This window comes from Phacochoerus africanus, chromosome 5 (genome assembly GCF_016906955.1).
Source record: "Phacochoerus africanus isolate WHEZ1 chromosome 5, ROS_Pafr_v1, whole genome shotgun sequence".
In the NCBI taxonomy this organism is placed as follows: Eukaryota; Metazoa; Chordata; class Mammalia; order Artiodactyla; family Suidae; genus Phacochoerus; species Phacochoerus africanus.
The window spans coordinates 87,824,305-87,844,857 of NC_062548.1; the positions used below are offsets into that span (position 1 = coordinate 87,824,305).

The 20,553-nt window shown below is 34.3% G+C and overlaps 2 protein-coding genes across 8 annotated transcripts in view; one reads left to right on the forward strand and one right to left on the reverse strand.

The window, feature by feature from the left end:
* Nucleotides 1–5,580, forward strand: part of FANCL (FA complementation group L) — a 98,968-nt gene extending 93,388 nt beyond the window's left edge. For both annotated transcript variants that reach the window (XM_047782033.1, XM_047782034.1), the window contains exons 9-14: nucleotides 1,378–1,461; nucleotides 1,954–1,999; nucleotides 2,078–2,159; nucleotides 3,254–3,370; nucleotides 4,694–4,765; nucleotides 5,043–5,580. In XM_047782033.1, coding sequence (XP_047637989.1) covers nucleotides 1,378–1,461; nucleotides 1,954–1,999; nucleotides 2,078–2,159; nucleotides 3,254–3,370; nucleotides 4,694–4,765; nucleotides 5,043–5,078 — 437 coding nt within the window. In that variant the 3' untranslated portion in view covers nucleotides 5,079–5,580. The remainder of the gene's footprint in view (nucleotides 1–1,377; nucleotides 1,462–1,953; nucleotides 2,000–2,077; nucleotides 2,160–3,253; nucleotides 3,371–4,693; nucleotides 4,766–5,042) is intronic.
* VRK2 (VRK serine/threonine kinase 2) overlaps nucleotides 5,113–20,553 on the reverse strand; it is a 106,906-nt gene continuing 91,465 nt past the window's right edge. For 5 of the 6 annotated variants that reach the window (XM_047782027.1, XM_047782030.1, XM_047782029.1 and 2 more), the window contains 4 exons: nucleotides 18,777–18,943; nucleotides 18,384–18,437; nucleotides 13,282–13,440; nucleotides 5,113–5,486 (listed from right to left, as the gene is read on the reverse strand). In XM_047782027.1, the coding sequence (XP_047637983.1) occupies nucleotides 5,145–5,486; nucleotides 13,282–13,440; nucleotides 18,384–18,437; nucleotides 18,777–18,943 (722 nt within the window). In that variant the 3' untranslated portion in view covers nucleotides 5,113–5,144. The remainder of the gene's footprint in view (nucleotides 5,487–13,281; nucleotides 13,441–18,383; nucleotides 18,438–18,776; nucleotides 18,944–20,553) is intronic. The other variant, XM_047782032.1, reaches the window with a different exon arrangement.

Sequence of the window (20,553 nt, forward strand, 5' to 3'; positions counted from 1 at the left end):
GAAACGTGGCACGTTACTAGGAGAAGAGGAAAGTACAGTTGTGTAGCGATTTTACAAACAGTGCTATCTATTACTGAGTTTGAAAAGGATTAACAGTATTTAATTTGGAATAATTAACCAAGTTACAGTATATTCATGAGTAAGTCGATATTAAAATGAAAATACTTTCTCCAAAGAAGTGTAATAAATTATTATCTTAATGGCCACATTAAAATAGTTATTTTATCAGGTTAGGATTAAATATGCTTTTTTTTATTCAGCATAGACAACCTGGTTTTTATTCACTATTTACTTTTTAGCTCCTTTTTTTTTTTTCATTCAGGGAATGATTTGTCTTTTTAGGACCATGTTTTTAGCAAATTAACTGGAAAACTAATGTGGTCATTTTTGTTAAGTAAAAGTACTTCCTGGAGCTGGAATTTGTGTTCATGGTAAAAAAAAAAATGCATTAACCAATGAGATAAGTTTTTGTAATTTTGTTTTTCTCACTGAATTACTTATACTCATTTTTTTATTTTACTTAATCACCTTTTTCTAGATCTATAATAATTGTATTTATTATATTATTGCCAACATTAGCCAGTCTTACATGATATTATGTAAAATTTATTGACATATTTTTATCATAAAAATGAAGTACAAATTAAACTTAAAATAATTATACAGTGTACTTTCAAAAAAAGCAAGTAACATTTTCTGAAATCTGTACTATATTCTAGTAAAATTATTTATGAAAGAATTTAGTGCCAAATGGAAATAACTTTTTCTTAGATTCTGCAAACTGAGTTCATTGTTTTTGTTATTAAATGAAGTTTCCAAAAATTTAATATGAATTGAACCCTTTGTTAACTTACACAGGAAAGCTTCATATGGAGGTAAAGAATTCAGAAAATATTTTTATAAAACTTAATAAAACACAAATCTTAATGTTTATTTTTACCATTTATTGTATTTTTAGTCTTCTATGTTTTATTTTCAAGAAAGTCATGAAAAGTCATTTAGATTATTTCTTAAACTTTTGATTTATAATTTTTATATTAAAGATCTTCATCACTCCATTGAAAAATTTTATTCAAACTTGAATGAAATTCTCACCTAAATTCCAGTCTAAATTAATTATATTAACTATGGATTGGTTCTCTTTTTTGAAAGTTGGGATCCCTAAATCTTTAGTCATGATTACAATTTTAAAATATACTTTTAATTATGAATTACTGATATATTTTCCTTTATAAAAAAATTCTATATAAAGCAATCTTTCCTTAGGTATACAATAAGTACCCAAATACTCCTTTGTTTTTGTGTGTGTGTGTGTGTGTTTTTTTTTTTTTGATGAACTGTTGTACTTCTAAAAGCTTTAATGTTCTTATATTGTAGGGAATAATAGTTCAATAAATATAGAGGTAGATCCCAGGCATCCTACTATGCTTCCTGAGTGCTGTTTTCTTGGAGCTGACCATGGTATGAGATCTCAGTTTTAAATGTTTTCAATAGAATCATAAAATCTTTAGCTACCACTAAATTAAATATTATCGTAACACATTAACCCTTTAATGGTAAATATATTCAGTGAAAATGTCTCTGAACTATGTACTTCAGTGCTTTTCAATATATAATATATATGATTAGATTTTCTAATCAGGTAGTTAGGAAACACTCTGTGATTAACAATATTTTATATATTTCAAAGTTGCTAAGAGTAGCTCTTAAAAGTTCTCCTAACAAGTAAAAAAATTCTAACCACATGGTGATAGATGTAAACTAAACTTGTGATCATTTTGCAGTGTATACATATATCAGATCATTATGTTGTATGTACCTAAATCTATAATATAGTGTTATCAGCTATAGCTCAATAAAAAGAAACAAATTCTGTTCCAAATGTGACTCCATAAAATGAGAGTAGCAAACCCTAAATTATTAACTTTTTTTTTTTTTTTTTAATATCTGAAGTGGTAAAACCCCTGGGAATTAAGCTGAGCAGAAACATACATTTGTGGTAGGTATCTTTACAATATAATTGTTACATCTTTCTGTGATTTTACAAATTTAATAACAGTTTTTTTTATGCTTTCAGGGATCCAGAAAATAGTCTGTTACAAAATTTGAAGGATGTTTTAGAAATTGATTTTCCAGCTCGTGCTATCCTGGAAAAGTCTGTAAGTTTTATCAGTGCTTTGATATTCCAAACAGTGTTGCATAATAAAAGTTAAATGTTATTTTAGGCACCAGAGAGAAATAAGGGTGAAAGGGAAGGAACTAGAAGAATATTATAACAGACTTCTAAACTGTAAGCAACGGTTGCATTGAAGAACTTGTTAACCTTTGGTGGTTATAAGTGAACTTTTTTCATTATCTTTGCAGCTGTAAAGTGATTGAGACATTTTATTATTAAAAATAGGAACAGTCCAGTGTAGCTATTGAGATGTTTGGATTTTCTGTACTCTCTGCTTAAGGATAACTGATAACATTCTAATTAGCTTGATAGAAGTGTTTGTGAAGGATGGTGGTATAGTTTTTCAAAATTGAATAGACACTACTACACTGCAAAAATAAACTTAGAAATGATTTTTGACAAAGCTGCTGAGGATGTAGACTACTAGTAAGTGGTGGGAGTGTGTTTTCCTTTTTCCTTTAGTTACATATTTTGAAGTTTGGTTTAGTGACTACCTAATGTCACTTCTTATCTTTGCATGCTACAGTGGCATTTTATTGATGTACAAATTGGGAAAATTCCTAAGCCCAAACATATTGTGAACTAAAAAGTAGAATCTGTGTATATTCATGTATATTATCTATTGGATGAAAAAGGAAGCACTGTCTTACAAATAGCTTTTCTAGGAGTTCCTGTCGTGGCACAGTGGTTAATGAATCCGACTAGGAACCATGAGGTTGAGGGTTCAATCCCTGGCCTTGCTCAGTGGGTTGAAGATCCGGCGTTGCCATGGGCTGTGGTGTAGTGTAGGTTGCAGACGTGGCCCGGATCCCGCGTTGCTGTGGCCCTGGCATAGGCCTGGGAACCTCCATATGCTGTGGGAGCGGCCCAAGAAATAGCAAAAAGACAAAAAAAAAAAAAAAAAAACCCAGCTTTTCTAAGGTGCTAGTGATGTAGCTTTTTTTTATAATATGATAGTTACCTTTATAAAACTTTAATAAAAATGTAATAATACCTAATACCATATTATTCATACTTTTTATTTCACCCTGTGTATTTGAAACACATATTCTTATAAACGTTGCTTTTGTTTTGAAGGATTTTTCTATGGATTGTGGAATTTGTTACGCCTATCAACTTGATGGTGTCATTCCTGATCAAGTGTGTGATAATGCACAGTGTGGACAGTCTTTCCATCAAGTATGCTTATACGAGGTAAAAATAAAAATATCAGCAAGAGTAACACAACGTAGGAAATAACCATCTTTGAAATCTATCTAAACAGAATCTAAAATCTATTTAGTCAGTAGTGATCCCCTTTTTTGTCATTAGCTCCTTTACCAGTCCATTCCAAATGCCATCTGTTCCATTTCTTCATCATGTTACTAATGAGTTTAGAAATGTCCTAAAGTATCCAAGGAGGAGGAAAATGTATCTAGAATATATTCATGGACTTTTCATTGATGCATAAGAAGTTAAATTGATGGTACATTGGAATCTTGAGTAAATATCTCATGTAACCACAATGCAGAATCTGTAGATGCATCCCACTGGGAGTAGTGATGGCAGTAAGGTGAAAAAGAGTAGTACTACTGTTCAGGCTATATTTGAGTATAGAATAAATGTAATAATCCTACTTTCAATATTCAGAATGCATTTTGTGATCTGAGTATCTCACAACACGCTTAGGCAATGACATCTAATTTACTCTTTATTATATGTGAAGTCTTCTTTCATTCCTGTCTATGGTCATTTGCTCTCTATAGTGTTCATGTTACGGCAGAGTTGACATCTGAATAACTACATGTGCATCTACATACAGAACAGCTTGCAGTTCTATAGTGCTTTCAGTTTTCAAAGACTTCCTTAATATCACCTCCTGATTTTTGTGATTAGAGAGAGCTGCTGGTGCTATCTTCAATTGAACAATGAAGAATTTAGGTAGAGATGTCAATTTACCTTATATAAAATCATTAAATACCAAGTCTAATTATAGAGATACTCTTCAGGGAACATGTGCTTTCTTTTGTAATAATGAATATTCATTTAATTTTTTAAAATGGACAGCCTTATGCTTGTAATTAATGGACTGAGAATTAACCCACTATTGGTGATTAAAACCAGAATTAAGACCTAAATTTTCAAGATCTTGTGTTATCTTTCATAGCACAAGTTCTCAATTTATGATTAATGGATTTAGGTAGAATATGTGAATCCCGTGAACTTGAAAACATTTATGTGTGAATCTGTTTTAGGGTGGAAAAGATAGATAATTTTTATCAAATTCTTAAAGGGGTCAGTTACTTGATTTTAAGTCAGTGGTGTAGACCTTGAAGTTTATTATGGTTTCCTCTTGTTATTGAGCATTTTAGTAGTTTGGTATAAGCTCAGGAAATTTTTCCCCTTACTCTTGGAAAAGTAAATTGAGGAGAATCTTCTGGCATAAGAAATAATGTACTCGGAAAGGAAACGATATTTAGAGTGCCCGTAATTTGTAATCATGCTTACACCGATCCCTTCTCTTTTTAAAATCTTCAGTGGTTGAGAGGACTGCTGACCAGTAGACAGAGTTTTAATACCATATTTGGTGAATGTCCGTATTGTAGTAAGGTAAGCAAATTATTATTCCCATTTCAAAAAATGTGCCTGGTGTTTAATAATGTGTTTTAGTAGTTTATATAAAACTTTTTGAAGGATTTTTCAGTCTACTTTAAAAAAATTTCTAAAATAAATCATCCCTATCAACATCTTAATTTGCAGATTTCTCCTTTGGTCAAAAAATGGTTAACCCTTTTTCTAGATTTCCTAGGTGATCTGAAACTTAAAAAGTATTTTCCAAACTTCATCATTCTACCATTTTTAATGTAAAGAATTCTCTTTTTATAAGCTAATTACCTTGAAAATGACTGGGAGAAGACCCTGAAATGAATGCAACATTTCTGTGGAGACCTGGAAACTTATATTAGCAAAAGGATTTTATTTAATATCTTCAGAGAAAATATAAAGCAAGACATACTAATATCAAAAGAAAAAGAATGGTGAAGCCATAATAACATATATCTACCTTTGTCTCTTCACTGAGAGTAAACTGGGACATCATAGGCCAAAATCCTGTAGAACTTTCTAATTCTGTGCCCTCTGTACCAGCTGTAGATGTATATGTGTCCCAAGATGGACAGCTTGACTTGAACACATCTGTACTGGTGAAACCTTGATGGGGTTCATAAGAGGAATTTGGGAATTGTATACAGCTGGATCTTTGTGGAGAACTTTTTACTTCATTCAGAAATTCTTGAGACTCACAATATTTTTGTCTTCTCCTTATGCTTTCCTATGAGAAAATTCATACGGTGTATGTTAGGTTTAAGTTATTTGCATATTTTGTGTACTCTATAAAAATGCTAAATAAAATTTGTTACACAAGATCAAGTTTGTGTGTGCTTTTTATTTTTCCTGAGTTATTGTTAGGTTCTGAATTTTAAGTGCTCATAAAGTACTTACCAGCCTCAAACAACCAAATCTTATTATTTTGTTGGTTTCTTTTAAACCAGTTAAGGCTCTTTTAAAAACATTTATAATCTAAAAATAGGACAGAAAATGAAAAGATGGATTTTTTGGCAAGACAAATAACCAGGCTTAATCTTATGGGGTTAATTAATTAAGATGGTCTGTCTTAGAATTTTTAACAGCTAAAGATGCTAGGAGCACTGGAGCAAGATGGTGGTGCAAGTGCTGGCCTCAGACCAGCTTAAGCCAGCGCCTGCCCGCAGTGACCTATTGCCAGAGACTGATACCTTCCAATAACAGACCTTGAGAAAGTAGCTGGTAAAAATATTTGTCTGGAAAGTTGGTACAAGAAAAATGTTCACTCTAATCTCCTGAGCAAAAAAGAATCAAGAAAATCTATACAAATTACAGTTTTACTATGTCAAATAGATGTCTTCAAGCCTCTTTAGCTTTTCTATTAAAGAGAGGCTGTTGATAGGTAACTGATTATAAACCACTCTTTACTGCCTGAGAGCTAAACAGAGTCACACTAATGCAGTTTTCCTAATGTTTTGTCAGCTCAATTGAAGAGTGAATAGTTAACTTCGGTAGGCTCATAAAGCATTGTTACTCTACAAAGAAAAAGAAATTTACCATCAAATCATATTTCTAAAGGCTGAGAGCCACAGCTAAGCTAACTTAAGCCACATGTACATATAACTGACATGTGGAAGTGGATGATCTAGGTAATACCCATTTAGGTAAGAATATAAATCAAAATACTAAAATTTCAAGCTAGAATCATTTCCTTTGTAGCCGATATACCTTGTCTCTCTTTAAGCAACAACAAATGATATCAAATGGGAAGGCACTCAAAGGATTTAACCACCAGCTTGTCTTTGGTTTACTGAGAGTTCTGATTGGGAAGGATAGTCTACAGCTAGGAAAAGTGGCTAATTGACTAAGTTGCTTGTTTTGTGAATAAAGTTTTATTGGAACATAGCTGTTTTAGCCATCACAGACTTGCATAAGCAAAGAGGCAGCTTCTCACATCCTCCTTCCTAGAAAACTTTGCTCTCAGTAAGAGAACTACTAGACAGAAAAACATCAAGGTTAGATCACATAATCCAGTGGGATCTAAATGATATTTACAGACCACACCACCCCCAAACTGGAAATTTGTTTTTTTCCATTGCAGCTGGAATATTTACCAAGATAGACCATTTATATCCTGCATTATGAAATGAACCTTAAGAAATTTAAAACCAAATTACACAAAGACAATATAAACTAGAAATCAATAACAGAAAAAATTTTAAATTATTGGAAATTAGACAACTCCCTCCTAATAACCAAAGCATCAAAAGTCTACAGCCATACCACCCTGAATGTGCCTGATCCCAGAAGCTAAGTAGGGTTGGGCCTGATTAGTGCTTGAATGGGAGACCGCCTGGGAATATTGGGTGGGGCCAAAAAAAAATCTCATAGGAAACTACAAAATTAAAACAACAAGAACTTACTAGATGCAGTTAAAATGGGATTTAGTAGGTCATTTATAATACTGAATGTTTATATTAGAAAAAATAAATGTTTCAAATCAGTAGCCCTAACCTTCCACCTGAAATAGAAAAGGAAAAATCAATGTAAAACAAGCTGAATGAAAGTAATTACAGAAAAACCTCCAAACATTTGAAAATTTAAAAAGTTTTATGAATGAGTCAAAGAGATCCAAGAGAAACTTAAAATATATTAAACTAAAAGAAAATGAAAACATCAAAATATATATAACATGGCTAATAGGACATTCTATAATACTAAATAGTAGAGTCTCAATTCAATAACTGAGGTGGAAAGAAGAAGAAAATACATAGAATGAATAGAATGAAAAAAGCAGAAATCAATAGAATTGACAAAATAATAGAGAAAAATAAAACATAAGCTGGTTTTGTGAAAAGACCAATAAAATTGATAAAACTGACCAAGAAAGAAGACAAAAACTACTAATTATTTGGAAAGAAATATTAATATAGGCTTTCATTCCATTTAGAGGATTTAAATAAAAGAATACTCTGAAGTTCTACACATAAAACTATAAAAATAGACCAATACTAAGAAAACCACAGATTATCACAACTGAAGATAAAACAGATTAGGGGTTGGTAAATTGGTCTTCAGGCCAAATCCAGCTCACCACCTGTTTTGTAGAGCCTACCAACTAAATGTTTTTTACTTTTTTTTTTTTGGTCTTTTTAGGGCTGCATCCGTGGCATATGGAAGTTCCCAGGTTAGGGATCTAATCGGAGCCATAGCTGTTGGTTTATGCCACAGCCATAGCAACGCAAGATCTGAGCCATGTCTGTGACCTACACCACAGCTCGTAGCAACGCCAGATCCTTAACTCACTCAGCGAGGACAGGGATTGAACTGGAGTCCTCATGGATAATAGATTGATTACTGCTGAGCCACAACAGGAACTTCCAGTTTTTACCTTTTTAAATGGCTGGAAAAGTATTTCGTGACACTTGAAAATTACATGGAATTCACATTTCAGTGCCATAAATGTTTTGTTGGAACTCAGGTATACTTGCTTACCTATCTTATGTGATGCTTTTGCACTACAGTGCAGAGCTGAATAAAACAGAGGCCATATGATGTGTAAAACCAAAGTGTTTACTATCTGGCTCTTCATTGGAAATTTTGCCAACTCTTAAATACATAATCTGAATAGTCCTAGTAAAGAAGTTGAATTCATAGTTTAAAAGAAAAATAAAGCTCCAGAATTTCACTGGAGAATTCTCTAAAATATTTAAAAAGAAACAATATCAATTCTATTCATTTTCTTCTGGAAATCAGAAGATCTCTCAGCTCATTTTATGAGGCCAGCATTACCGGGTTCCCGGGTTCCAAAACCAGACAAAGGCAATAAAATAAAAACTACAGACCAATAGTCTTCATTAGAGCTACAGAAGCCCTCAAAAAAATACTAGCAAATTGAATCCAATGACATATGAAAAGAATAATACACCATTACCAAGTGGGATTGATTCTGTAAGACTGATTCTTCAACACAACACCAATGCCTCAGAATGCTGCTTAGCAATAAAAAGGGATGAACTATCAATACATGCAAACTCTGGATGGATCTCATGGGTGTTATGGTGAAAGAAAAAAAAGCCAACCTCAACAAGTTACATAGTGTATAATTTGATTTATACTGACATGCTCAAAATGACAGAATTATAGTGATGCAGAACAGAACCCAGTGCTTTCCAGGGTTTAGAACTGGGGAGACATTATTACTATAAAGCAACATGAATAAAGTTACTATTATCAGCAATGGACAATGAAGATGTTAAAAGGATAATAAGAGAATACTACATAGTGCTAACAAATTTGAGCAGTTAGATGCAATGGACAAAGTCTTCAAAAGATCAAGTTACTAAAACACACAAGAAGAAAAGTAATCTAATGGTCACTTTAACTGTGATAGAGTAAATTTAGTTTAAAATTTTACTACAACAAAACTATATCTACATTGTTTTCTTGCTAAATCCTGTCATTTATGAAAAACAAATCTTACTAAAACTTTTTCTGAAAATAGACACTCCCCTCTCATGTAACTTGTTACCAGAAAATAAAGGCACATAAGGGTATGATGAAAAAAGAAAATTGCAGACCAGCATCTCTCATCAATGCTGATATAGAAAATCCACAATGGAAGAATAACAAATTGAATTCTTTATGACAACTCACCTGACGAAGTGGGTTTACTCCAGAAATAAAAGACTGAGTTAACATTCAAAAATTAATTAATTTGCTATTCTAATAAAGGTTAAAAAAATCACATGATTATCTCAGCAGATCCCAAAAAACTTAATACCCATTTAGGACTTAAATTTATTCTTCAACAAAGTATAAACACAGTGAAATTTCCTCAGCCTGAAAAAAGACATTTAGGAAAAACCTACAGCTAACGCCACATTTAATGGTGAATAAAGGAAAGCTTTACCTCTAAGATTAGGAATATAACAAGGACTCCCACTCATTACTTCTAGTTAATGTAGTATTAGAAGTCCCAGCAGGTGTAACAAGACATGAAAGAGAGATGAAAGGCATATATGTTGGAAGAGAAGAAGAAAGGCTATTTACAGACAGCATGATTGTTTATGTAGAAAATCCTATGAATACAAAAGAACACTATGACTAAATTTTAGGAAGATCCCAAAATATAAGGTCAGTATACAAACTCAATTTTATTTCTATATACCAACAACAAATAACTGGTATATGAAATTTTGGGGAAAAAATGGCATTTACAATAGGTTAAATAGAGATAATTTTAATGGAAAATGTGTAGGATATCTATACCAAAAATTACAAAAATTGTTAAACGGAAAAAGCATCAGGTTCATGCATTGGAGGACTCGGTGTTGTTGGGATTTCAGTCCCCCTTAAACTGGTCTTTAAATTTAGTGTGGTCCAAATGAAAATCCCATTGTGCTATTTAGTGAAAACAGACAAGGTGATTCTTAGATTTTATGGAGGAGGCCCGGACTGAGAATGTCCATGGCGTCTTTGAAGAAAGGTGTTAAAGGATTTAAACTACTTAATCTCAGAACTTGCTGTAAAGCTGTAGTAATTGATACAGCGTGGTTTCGGTGTAAGGATGAACAAATAGATAGAAAAGAGAGTCCAGAAATAGATACATACTGGACTTCCATTGTGGCTCAGTGGTAACGAACCTGACTAGTATCCAAGAGGATACATGTTCAATCCCTGACTTCACTCAGCAGGTTATGTATCTGGTATTGCCATGAGCTGTGGGGTAAGTCACAGATGTGGCTTGGATCCTGTGTTGCTGTGGCAGTGTGGTGTAGGCCAGCAGCTGTAGCTCCAACTTGACCCCTAGCCTGGGAATGTCCATAGGATGCCCATGTGGCTCTAAAAAGCAAAAAAGAAAAGAAATAGACCCATCTTATACAGTCAGCTGACTTTTGAAAAAGACTCCAAAGAAATCTAATTAGGAAAAGGTAAGTCTTTTAAATAAGTGGTGTTGGGATAACTGGCTTTCTACACAGGAAAGAATGAACCTCAACCCCTATCTCACACCATACCCAATTGATTTGAGATGGTTCAGCGACTCAAACACGAAAGCTGAAACTGTAAACTTTCAAAAATATATGTAGCAAAAAAAAATTTAAAAATTGATAAACAACTTCAAATAAAAACCAATAGTTGCTGCTTATCAAAGGCACTGTTACTAATGAATAAGGCAGGCTGCACACTAGGAGAACATATCCGTAATATAGATATTGAACAGGAAACGTGGAATATACAGAGAATTCCTACAATAATAAAAAGATAGGAGGAGTTCCCATTGTGGCTCAGTGGGTTAAGAACCTGACATAGTGTCTGTGAGGATGCAGATCCCTGGTCTCACTCAGTGGGTTAAGGATCTGACGTTGCTGCAAGCTGTGGCATAGGTCACAGATGTGGTTTGGATCCGGTGTGGCTGTGGCATAGGCCACCAGCTACAGCTCTGATTTGACCCCTAGCCTGGGAACTTCTATATGCCACAGTTGCAGCCATTAAAAAAAGAGGAAAAGGAGGAGGAGGAAGAAGAAGAAAAAGAAGAAAAGAATCATCCAAATAAAAATGAATAAAATACTTGAGAAGACACTTTACAAAAGAAGATACTTTTTTTTTTTTTTTTCCTGGTGGGGAGAGAGGTTGCCGGCCATGCCCATGGCACGTGGAAGTTCCCAGGCCAGGGATCAAACCCGTGCCATAGCAGCAACAATGCCAGATCCTTAACCCACTGTGCCACAAGAAAGCTCCAGGAAGATATATGAATGGGCAGTCAGCACAGGGAAAAGGTGCTCAGAGTTACCAGTCATCAGATAAATGATAACTAAAATCACCGTGAGACACTAATACACACATGCTGGAATGGCTAAAATTAAAAAGACAGACAAACGCCAAATTATAGGGAGGATGTAGGATGGCTGGGACTCACATATATTACCAATGGGAATATAAAATGGGAAGTATTTGTCAGCTTTCTGTAAAGTTGAACATACATCTGCCCCATGACCCAGCAATTCCACTTCTCAGGATAAAAAAAACATATCCATTGAAGGGCTTGTGTCAGAATATTCATAACAATGATATTCATGGTGGCTAGAGCCAGGGGTAGACCAAGTGTCCACTAAAAAAAGGAGAACAGACATGCAAATTATGATGTAGTTAAACAATGGAGTACTACTCAAAAAGGGAAAAAAATTACTGAGATATACAACAACATGGGTAAATTTTAAAAAGCCATGCCGAGTAAAAGAAGCCAGACACAAAAGGGGGCACATTGTATGACTCATGACACGTGAAATTCTAGAGGAGGCAAAACTAATCTCGTGATGAAAATGAGAATTATCAGAACAGCAGTTGTATCTTGGGGAAGAAGACTGACTGGGAAGAGGAACAGAACTTTCTGCAGTGATAAAAATACACATCAATTAAAGAAATGAATCCACTGCTTTGCTTGAAATGCAAGCATCAGTATTTTTACAGTCCCTTTCTCCATACACAAGTGGTAATGGTGCACACATTAAGGGTTGAAAAAGAGTACTCAAGAATCTAAATTTTGCCACCACGCAATATTTGTCTTTAATTTTATAAATGGGAACCATAAGATTGTGTCCATTTGAAATAGCTTCCTTTATATCAGTTTAAAAATTAAAAAAAAAACAACTAATGTTGCTACTAATGTTTTATAACAGAATAAACGCAAAAGATTCCAAATAGTACTTAAAAAGCATTTCTCCCTGTAGATAAACTTGTATGCTTGCTGGTTAGATGAGAAATGCCTAACTTGTATGCTCCTAATTTTTACCTTGGCTGCCAAGAAGTTCAGAGCCGAATTCAGTGCTCAGTTTAGTGATAAACATCCCAGCTGTCTGATTAACCAATTCTTTTTTTTTGCAGGGGGTGGGGGGTGGGGTGGGGGAGCACTAAATTATCCTGTTCCACATTGTAAACTACCTCAAATCATCTAGGGAAAATGATGTTGTTTAAATCATATTAAAAATTGGCCATCCTGGGAAAAAAATTTTTTCATGGCAGCTATAAATACCTTGTATGCTTCTCCTTCTTGTCGAAAAAGGTTAAATTAGGAAAGACTTTCACTGTCACTTGAGTAAGTCATGTGCTCAAGGTGAGTCACTAGCCAAACAAAAGATCGAATGATATATAAAAACACATCATTTTAAAATACAACCGCTTTGACAAGAACACTCTCACACTGGGTTATGCGTTAGACTGGAAGAACCAATGTGGAAGTGTGGAATATGGTGAGTCCCTCATGGGCCATAGATGGCATAACAAATATAGGTGCATTTTACTGCATTCTCAGGCTGAAGAAAGAAATCAGATCTGCATGCAAATGTGCTCAATGTCATTCTATTTCTATGATAACTGGTGTTGGCTGCTTTGATTTTATCCACTGGATGGGACATTTTCTGTCCCTTCTCATTTAACAAAACTATACAACTTTTACCCTCAGAAGAAACTAAAATGTCTGTATTTCCAAAGGCCATATTCTAATGTAACATTAAGGGAAAAAGAAACAACAAAACATCTCTCACCTGAGCTGTTTCATTGTTAAGCAAACCAATCAGCTTCTCTTTCTGCACTTTTTTCCTTGTTGCACAGGACTCAGCACTTCTCTCACGGTGGCCTTTTTTTTTTATTAACCTACTTTGCATCTGATTGACTTGCTTTATTGCAGCCTTTCGTGAATCAACCTGTTGATATAGAGTAAGTAATAACATATAATGAAAACTTTTGACACTTGGAAAAAATGCATTCATGTCCAGATTTTTGAAAATTCTATACTTGCCAAGCTTTGAAAAGATGAGGAAATAAAGAGGAAACCAACAAATGGAAGTAATAGAAAAACAGAGTAATTGGCGAGATCCAGGCCTTTTCTCATCAATAGGATAAAACCAATTAAAATTGGTGTCACTGTTGTGCACTCTTTAAATATTATCTCTACAGATAACTTGCTTATTGAAAACAGCATTTTTACAGAAAACTGTCACATTTTAAAACTGCACATGAGTTCATTATTAACCTTTGCTGGGAGTAGATCCAGTACTTCTTTGAGTTTAAATTCTTATTAATTAGAATCTTAGTTTTCTATCATTGAAGCAAGCCTGATTAATGTGAACATATAAAAGGAGCTTATGATGTTGCTTACTTTTTTTTATACAGGTAATTTAACCTTTGAGGAGATGAGTAACAGTCCATGACATCTAATACTGTGTACCAGTATCAGAGGTTAAATTCCACAACAAGTATGCTGTCTCTAAGGTTGCTTTTTCACACCATGGTGTTATCTGGGGGATGACGGACTCTCAATAACCTTGAAGTAGACACAGAAATAGAAGGGCAGATCCCACAATACAGTCAGAAGATTGAAAGCTACAGCGAAGATCCTTATGTGAAGTATTTGTTCAGCAGCTTCATGTTTACAGCAGCTGAAAGTGCCATCACCTTTTTTTTCATGGGTTAAATAGGGGGCAGAAGATAGGAAGAGTACAAGGGGAAATAATGGAGTAGCCAATGCCAAAGTAGAGAATGAATTACACTGGCTGGGCAAGCAGAGCCTTAATTTGTAGTCTCTCAATTTTTAGCCTCTATTGCCAAGTGTGTTCACTCCTTCCCTTTAAAATATGCTGGTGTTTTGTGGCTAGGTTTAAGCTGTCACAACACCATTCTTTATCCCCCGCTCCTCCCGGATCCCAGCTATTCAAAGGATAGCAAAGCCACTGCTTCTCAGTAACCTGAAAATTGGAATTGCTTTCTGATCACTCAGGGGTTCTTTATTTCTACCATTCAACCCTCCTCAACTCCTAGGAAAATTCATGTGTAACCACCTTCTGAGCCAGTTTTCCATTGAAGTCATCTTGATAATAAATGCCCATCATATCACTAGTGTGAAACAAAGGGTTTCCTAAGGCTGCTTTCATGCTTCTATCCTAATAAAACACTGGCTTGCCAATCATTGTGAAATGTGTTCAGTGCTATAAAGGATTAGCTGAGATATTAATTGAGGTGTTTAGTGCTTCCTATATGCTAGGCACTTTAAGTATAACAGTTTTTTGGCTTGGGAGCCTCTGATGTACAAACAGAATTTGGTCTAATACATTTTGTCCTCTGTGAGGCCTCCTGGATCTGCTATCAGTTGGCTGGATGGTTAAGTTGTGCTGCCATGAGCACTTTTAGCCTAGTAAACAAAATGATACCTAGTTTATGGAAAATTTCTAGGGAAATGTTTGAAATGTTAAGAGTGAAGTGGGATGATGAAATTTAACTCAACTGTGAACAGAGTAAACATTTTTCTCAAAGATATAAAAGTAAATATATTATTATTGAGAAAAACACTTTGGGCGCCCCACATGATCAATAGAAGGATACTATCCAAATGTGTGTCATGGTCCAGAAAGTTGCTATTCAAATAAGATATTTTTTATTTAACTTTCCATTGGTACTTCACACTGTCCTACAAATAAGGAATACTTTCAGCCTCCTAAAATTCAATAAGCAAAAAATATGCTTATAATTAAGAATTTATATTCTAACTTTCCTCACACACGGAAAATATGAAGCCAAATTTAACAGAATTACTTTGAGAATTAAAGCTCCAGAAAGAACTCTGTAAACTTGTAAGTTCAATACAAAGATTACTACTACTAACAATATATTCGCCCCTGGATTTGCTATGCAAACCTCAAATTTAGGGTGAGCGATGGAATGAACTTTTCTTGTCTGAAACATAGGACAGTTTGAACATTTTAACTACTCTTCTGTTTAGGTAAAGGCCTTACAAAGGATGGTTGGCTCATTGTGCCCAGGTGTCTATACTATCACAATATGGGTTTAGGCATCAAAATAAGGAGAAAGATAATGGTAAAATGGTAAAAGGAGCCACTACTGGCTCTTTAGGAAACGGCTTATTCAGTAGTTGAATTGAGACCTCTAGTAATGCCAGTTTTCAGCTTGGCTTTAGCATTCTCATCTGGGAATTCTAGAGTTTTAGTTCACCTTGATGAGCATTCTTACTGAATACACTTTCTTCAGTGAATTTTGGACATTAAGTCCCAATGGATGGCTTAAATAGACTGAAGTAGCCCTGATAACAGATTCTTCTAATTTGACAATGTTCTCTCTGGAGTCTTCAGAAAGAACTACTAGACAGTAATTTCAGCTATATGGACTGCCATTTTTTTTGATTGAGGCAAATGTCCCAAAAGATTTGCTTTTCAGGAAAGAATATCAACGTCTCTACTATCTTGACAAAAATTCATTTCTAATTTAACTCCAGTAACAGTATTTGAGGACTTCAAGAAGGCTCAGTTTACAGGGAACAGTTTACAATGCCTAGTGAAAACCAGTATTGGAAAAATACCTCTTTTTTTCCCAAAAAGATTCTATAAGTTTGCTGAGATTCTTATAGTGATGTGCTATTTCCTAATACCTAACCAGAATATATTTTTAACTACTAAACTTAAAAGGCACAAACCACTTATACTGAGGGAAATAACCTTAAAAAAATTAAACATTCATAACTTTCCTTTGAATACTGAATCACAGAAACATTTAATTTATCTAACTATATATGTTTTCTGGTCCACTGACTTCTTTAAAGTATCTTTGTCCAAAAAGTCCAAGTCCAGTGTTTACTATTCTGTTAAATAGTTAGATCTATATATAGAATAATAAATATTTTTGGTTACTAATAAAGGGATTCTGTCTAAAAAGAGAAAAATTTGGGGCCATGTGATTGATATTCATTCTGGACTTAAAAAATGACTTGAGACTTCTGTTGTGGCTCAGTGAGTTAAGGATCCAATGTCATCACTGCAGCAGCTGGGATCACTGCTGTGGCACAGGTTTGATCCCTGGCCCAGGAACTTCTATATGCCATGGGCATGACACCCCCGCCCCCCCTGCAAAAAAAAGACAAAAGTGATTTTTTTCTATGAAAGCAGTCAATTGTGGAAACTATCCTATACTTGATCGTTTAGGAGAACCAAATTCAGGACAATTGACATGTTACATTGTTCTTTTGATCATTTTCAATTTGGTCTTTGCAGTACTTCAAAATCTGTAAACTTAATTTAAAAATAAAAATTAAGATACTTAAGGTTTGGTCACATATGGTGAACTTATATTTTATGGGATAATTATTAAATATATTAGTGTCCTTAAAACACTAGAGAAATAAAGTCATTATTTAATTAATATCGATCTACTGTGAAATATATCTCTGATTCATCTTAATGTCCCTATTATTCAGGCTGATCATATCGTTAACAGAAATTAACTAGTTTTAGAATGCATATTATTCTTAGTGTTTTCTTTTTACTCATAATCAAAGTGCTCCAATCAAAAGGGAAGGATAAAATATTTTTAATTGAGGCTCATTGGAAAAAATGTTTTATGTTCTATCTCTACATATAAAAATGGTTTCACAACAAACATCCTTTGAATTTGATGAAACTGAAAATTCTGGTGGATAATAATTAGAATTTTATATGAGAGGATATAGCAATCGGGTTTTTAAATGGCCTCTTTTATATTTCAATTACGTTTATGAAACTGAAAAACTACAAAAAAGGAAAAAAATCTACTTAAATTAGTGTAGATTAAGTGATGACCATTATTGCAAGGGAAATACTGTGTCAAAGAAATAGCTCTTTGTTTTGTTGCAAAAGTGATAAAAACACAAAAGTCAATAAAACTGTTAAAATAAGTCTCAGTAATTACCAAGATCAAAATCCAGTGGCTTTTTATTAAACATGAACTTTTGTTCTGCCTTCTGCAATACGTAAATAGTGCTGACAATTGGTTTGTAAGGCACTTGCTACAATAAAATGTAATTGTATCATGAGAGAAAGGTGACAATCAGGAGATCATGAAAAAATTACATATTCTCACTGGTAGTTAATTAGCCATGCAAAACCTCCTCAAACAGATATTCTCTTCTATTAGGAATGATTACTATGCAGGCCTACAGATGTCAATACCACAGTCATTCAAATACTTCTTTCCCTACTAATTGAAGGTTGTAAAGCTCTGGTGCCAAGGTTTTGCTTCCAAAGAGCTAATTTATGACTAGAAGGATATTTTATGTCTTCAGTTGCAGCAGCTACAAAATTCAGCAAATCAGAACCATCTGTGCACGGATACTTGACTCACCATTCATCTAGCAGCCTATCAGTCACATTAGTTTGCATCCTGCATTCTTGGCTCATGAACACTTGTGATGATCCAAAGTTCATAAGAAATATTAAAAATGAATGGCATCCTGACCCAACCTTATTGTACATGCATCAGGAAAAAGAGTACCCCCCCCCCCCGTTTTTTAAATTTAAGAAAAAATTTTTTGGCCTATGGGCAGTGTCAAGGCAGAATGGGACCTTTAGTTACCAGTCCAGTAACTTTGCTGATAAAAGTCTCAGGTTTTCTCCACTCTCTGAAAAAATGTTTCCAGTTCTGATTCTTTTGTGTTGTATCCAGTTCTAATTTTTTTTTTTTTTTATGTTGCTGTGAGGGAGTCAGAGTTGGAAGAAAGAGTAAAGGAGAAGGTGTAACTTTAATAACTAACTCTTTTCACAAAAAGAATTGTTTCTATAGATTGAAATATCAGCGCATAAAAATAATCTAAGAGTATTATTCATACCTTCAAATTATGAAGAAATGAGTCAGCAGAAACAGGGGGATGACTAAGGAAAATCTGAAGAAAAGGAGGAAAACAAAAGGTTTTCATGAATAAAATAGGATTAGCCTTTAATCTTACCCTAGTTCTATGTCCACAACATCAGTGACTGCTTTATTTCTTTAACAGTGCACAGTAGGCCACAGATCCTATTATTGATCCTATTATTTTCTCCAAGAGATAACAGGTCAAAGGAACTTTCAACAAAAGTTCTTGGAACTGAGTTAGGGGATATAGGAATTAAATATAATAAGTAGGAAACAAGGTTGTCAGACTCATTTTGACACCTAAAACAACTTCGTTTGGTAGAAAAGCTTCACAGAAGGTCATCACTGAATTCCAGGGGCTATTACTTACTTTTTGATTGTTTGGAGGGCGCACATTTAAGCTCTCTCCTTCAGCAGAAAACTCCAGTGGTCCTAAAGGTATTCCACTTGGGTTCAGGATTTTCTTGAGCTTTTGATAGTCTGGCTTTTCATCATATGCTAAACTATGAGCACATACCAAATATTTGGCTATTTCATCTGCAAAGTATTAATTTTTAAAAATGTATCATTCATAATTGTCAGAAACTGTCAAGACTAATATTCTCAAAATTGCAGTTGTTTTTCTCTTACACAAGCATGTACAATATGCACACACACATGCATGCACACCTTGAAAAAACTAAGGATGAACATTTGATGAAAAGTACTTTATAAATGATATCCAAAAATGACTGAAACACAGTTACCTACAGATTTGACATGATGGGAGAAACTGGTGTTTTTGTGTTTTTTTGGATTTTTTTTACTTATCTTTGTTGATATGTTTACAATTCACTCATCAAAGCAAGCAAAGTTTTAAAATTATAGTTAGTGGTTTTGATTTATGGGGTGCAACTAAGAACTATATGAATAATACAACAGACCAGCTATGCTTCACACATTTTTTCTGAAGTTTTAAAAATTCAGTTAAAAATACTTACTACAAACCTCTTTACTTCAAAAGAAAAAAAAATCACTGCACATTTTAATTAAGGCTTTGATTTTGAGATTACAATAGTCCATTTATAAATGACCTTGAATTCTACATTTTTAGCCATAACTGATTTTTTTTTTTTTTTTTGGTCTTTATAGGGCCTCACTCATGGCATATGAAAGTTCCCAATCTAGGGGTCAAATCCGAGCTATAGCCCCTGGCCTATGCCACAGCGACAGCTGTGATCCCAGCCACCGCTGTGATCCCAGCCACCAGATCTGAGCCATGTCTGCGACCTACACCACAGCTCATGGCAACGCTGGACCTTAACCCACTGAGTGAGACCAGGGATTGAACCTGCATCGTCATGGATCCTAGTCAGATTTGCTTCCACTAAGCCATGATGGGAACTCCTCCATGACTCACTGTAAACTTTGCTGAACTTCACTCAGGTTCTCCATACCTAGATAGCCCAGTGCAATTATGGCATAGTTACCCTGATTTAGAGCACGAGGGTGGGAAGTTGCTACCTGTTATTTTTTCTCTTCCCTATAATGGTAGAGTAACCCTCTCCCCAGTTAGCAGTTCATTGAAAAGGTATGAACTATAAACTTTAAATATAGGAAAGTAGAATCGGTCATCAAAAATTACATAGCTGCTTTAAAGCAAACGTAGTTTTCACTTTTGTTTCAGGTGGAGTTTCTGAGATACAAGTGATAATACCACACACTGTTTAAAAACTGGCATGGTTGTTTGCATTTGTTCAGAGATGTTTAGATACTCCATAAACTAGTTTTTACAAGCCTTTCCTCTTCGAAAACTTACTACTGACCCCCACATCAGTACTTTTTACTTTACTTTCTAAGTTGTTTATATGCTACAGTGGGGAAATCTGGGAGCTTTCATGGGTTTGCAGAAGTGACTTCCTGAATCTTCACTTTCCTCCACGCCTATACCTCCATGAAAGTGAGAAACTGCAGAGGTACTGGGAAAAATTTTTCCTACAGGGAAAAATTCCAAAGGAATGGTCATCATCTCTTCCCTGAGGAAAGTCAGAGGGTGACCATTTTGTGCTACATTGTCCACAACTATTTTCTAGGAACATAAAGCTACTGTGGCTAAAATAAAAATTCTTGGCTACAGAGTATTTTTGGTTTGGGTTTTTTTTTTTTTG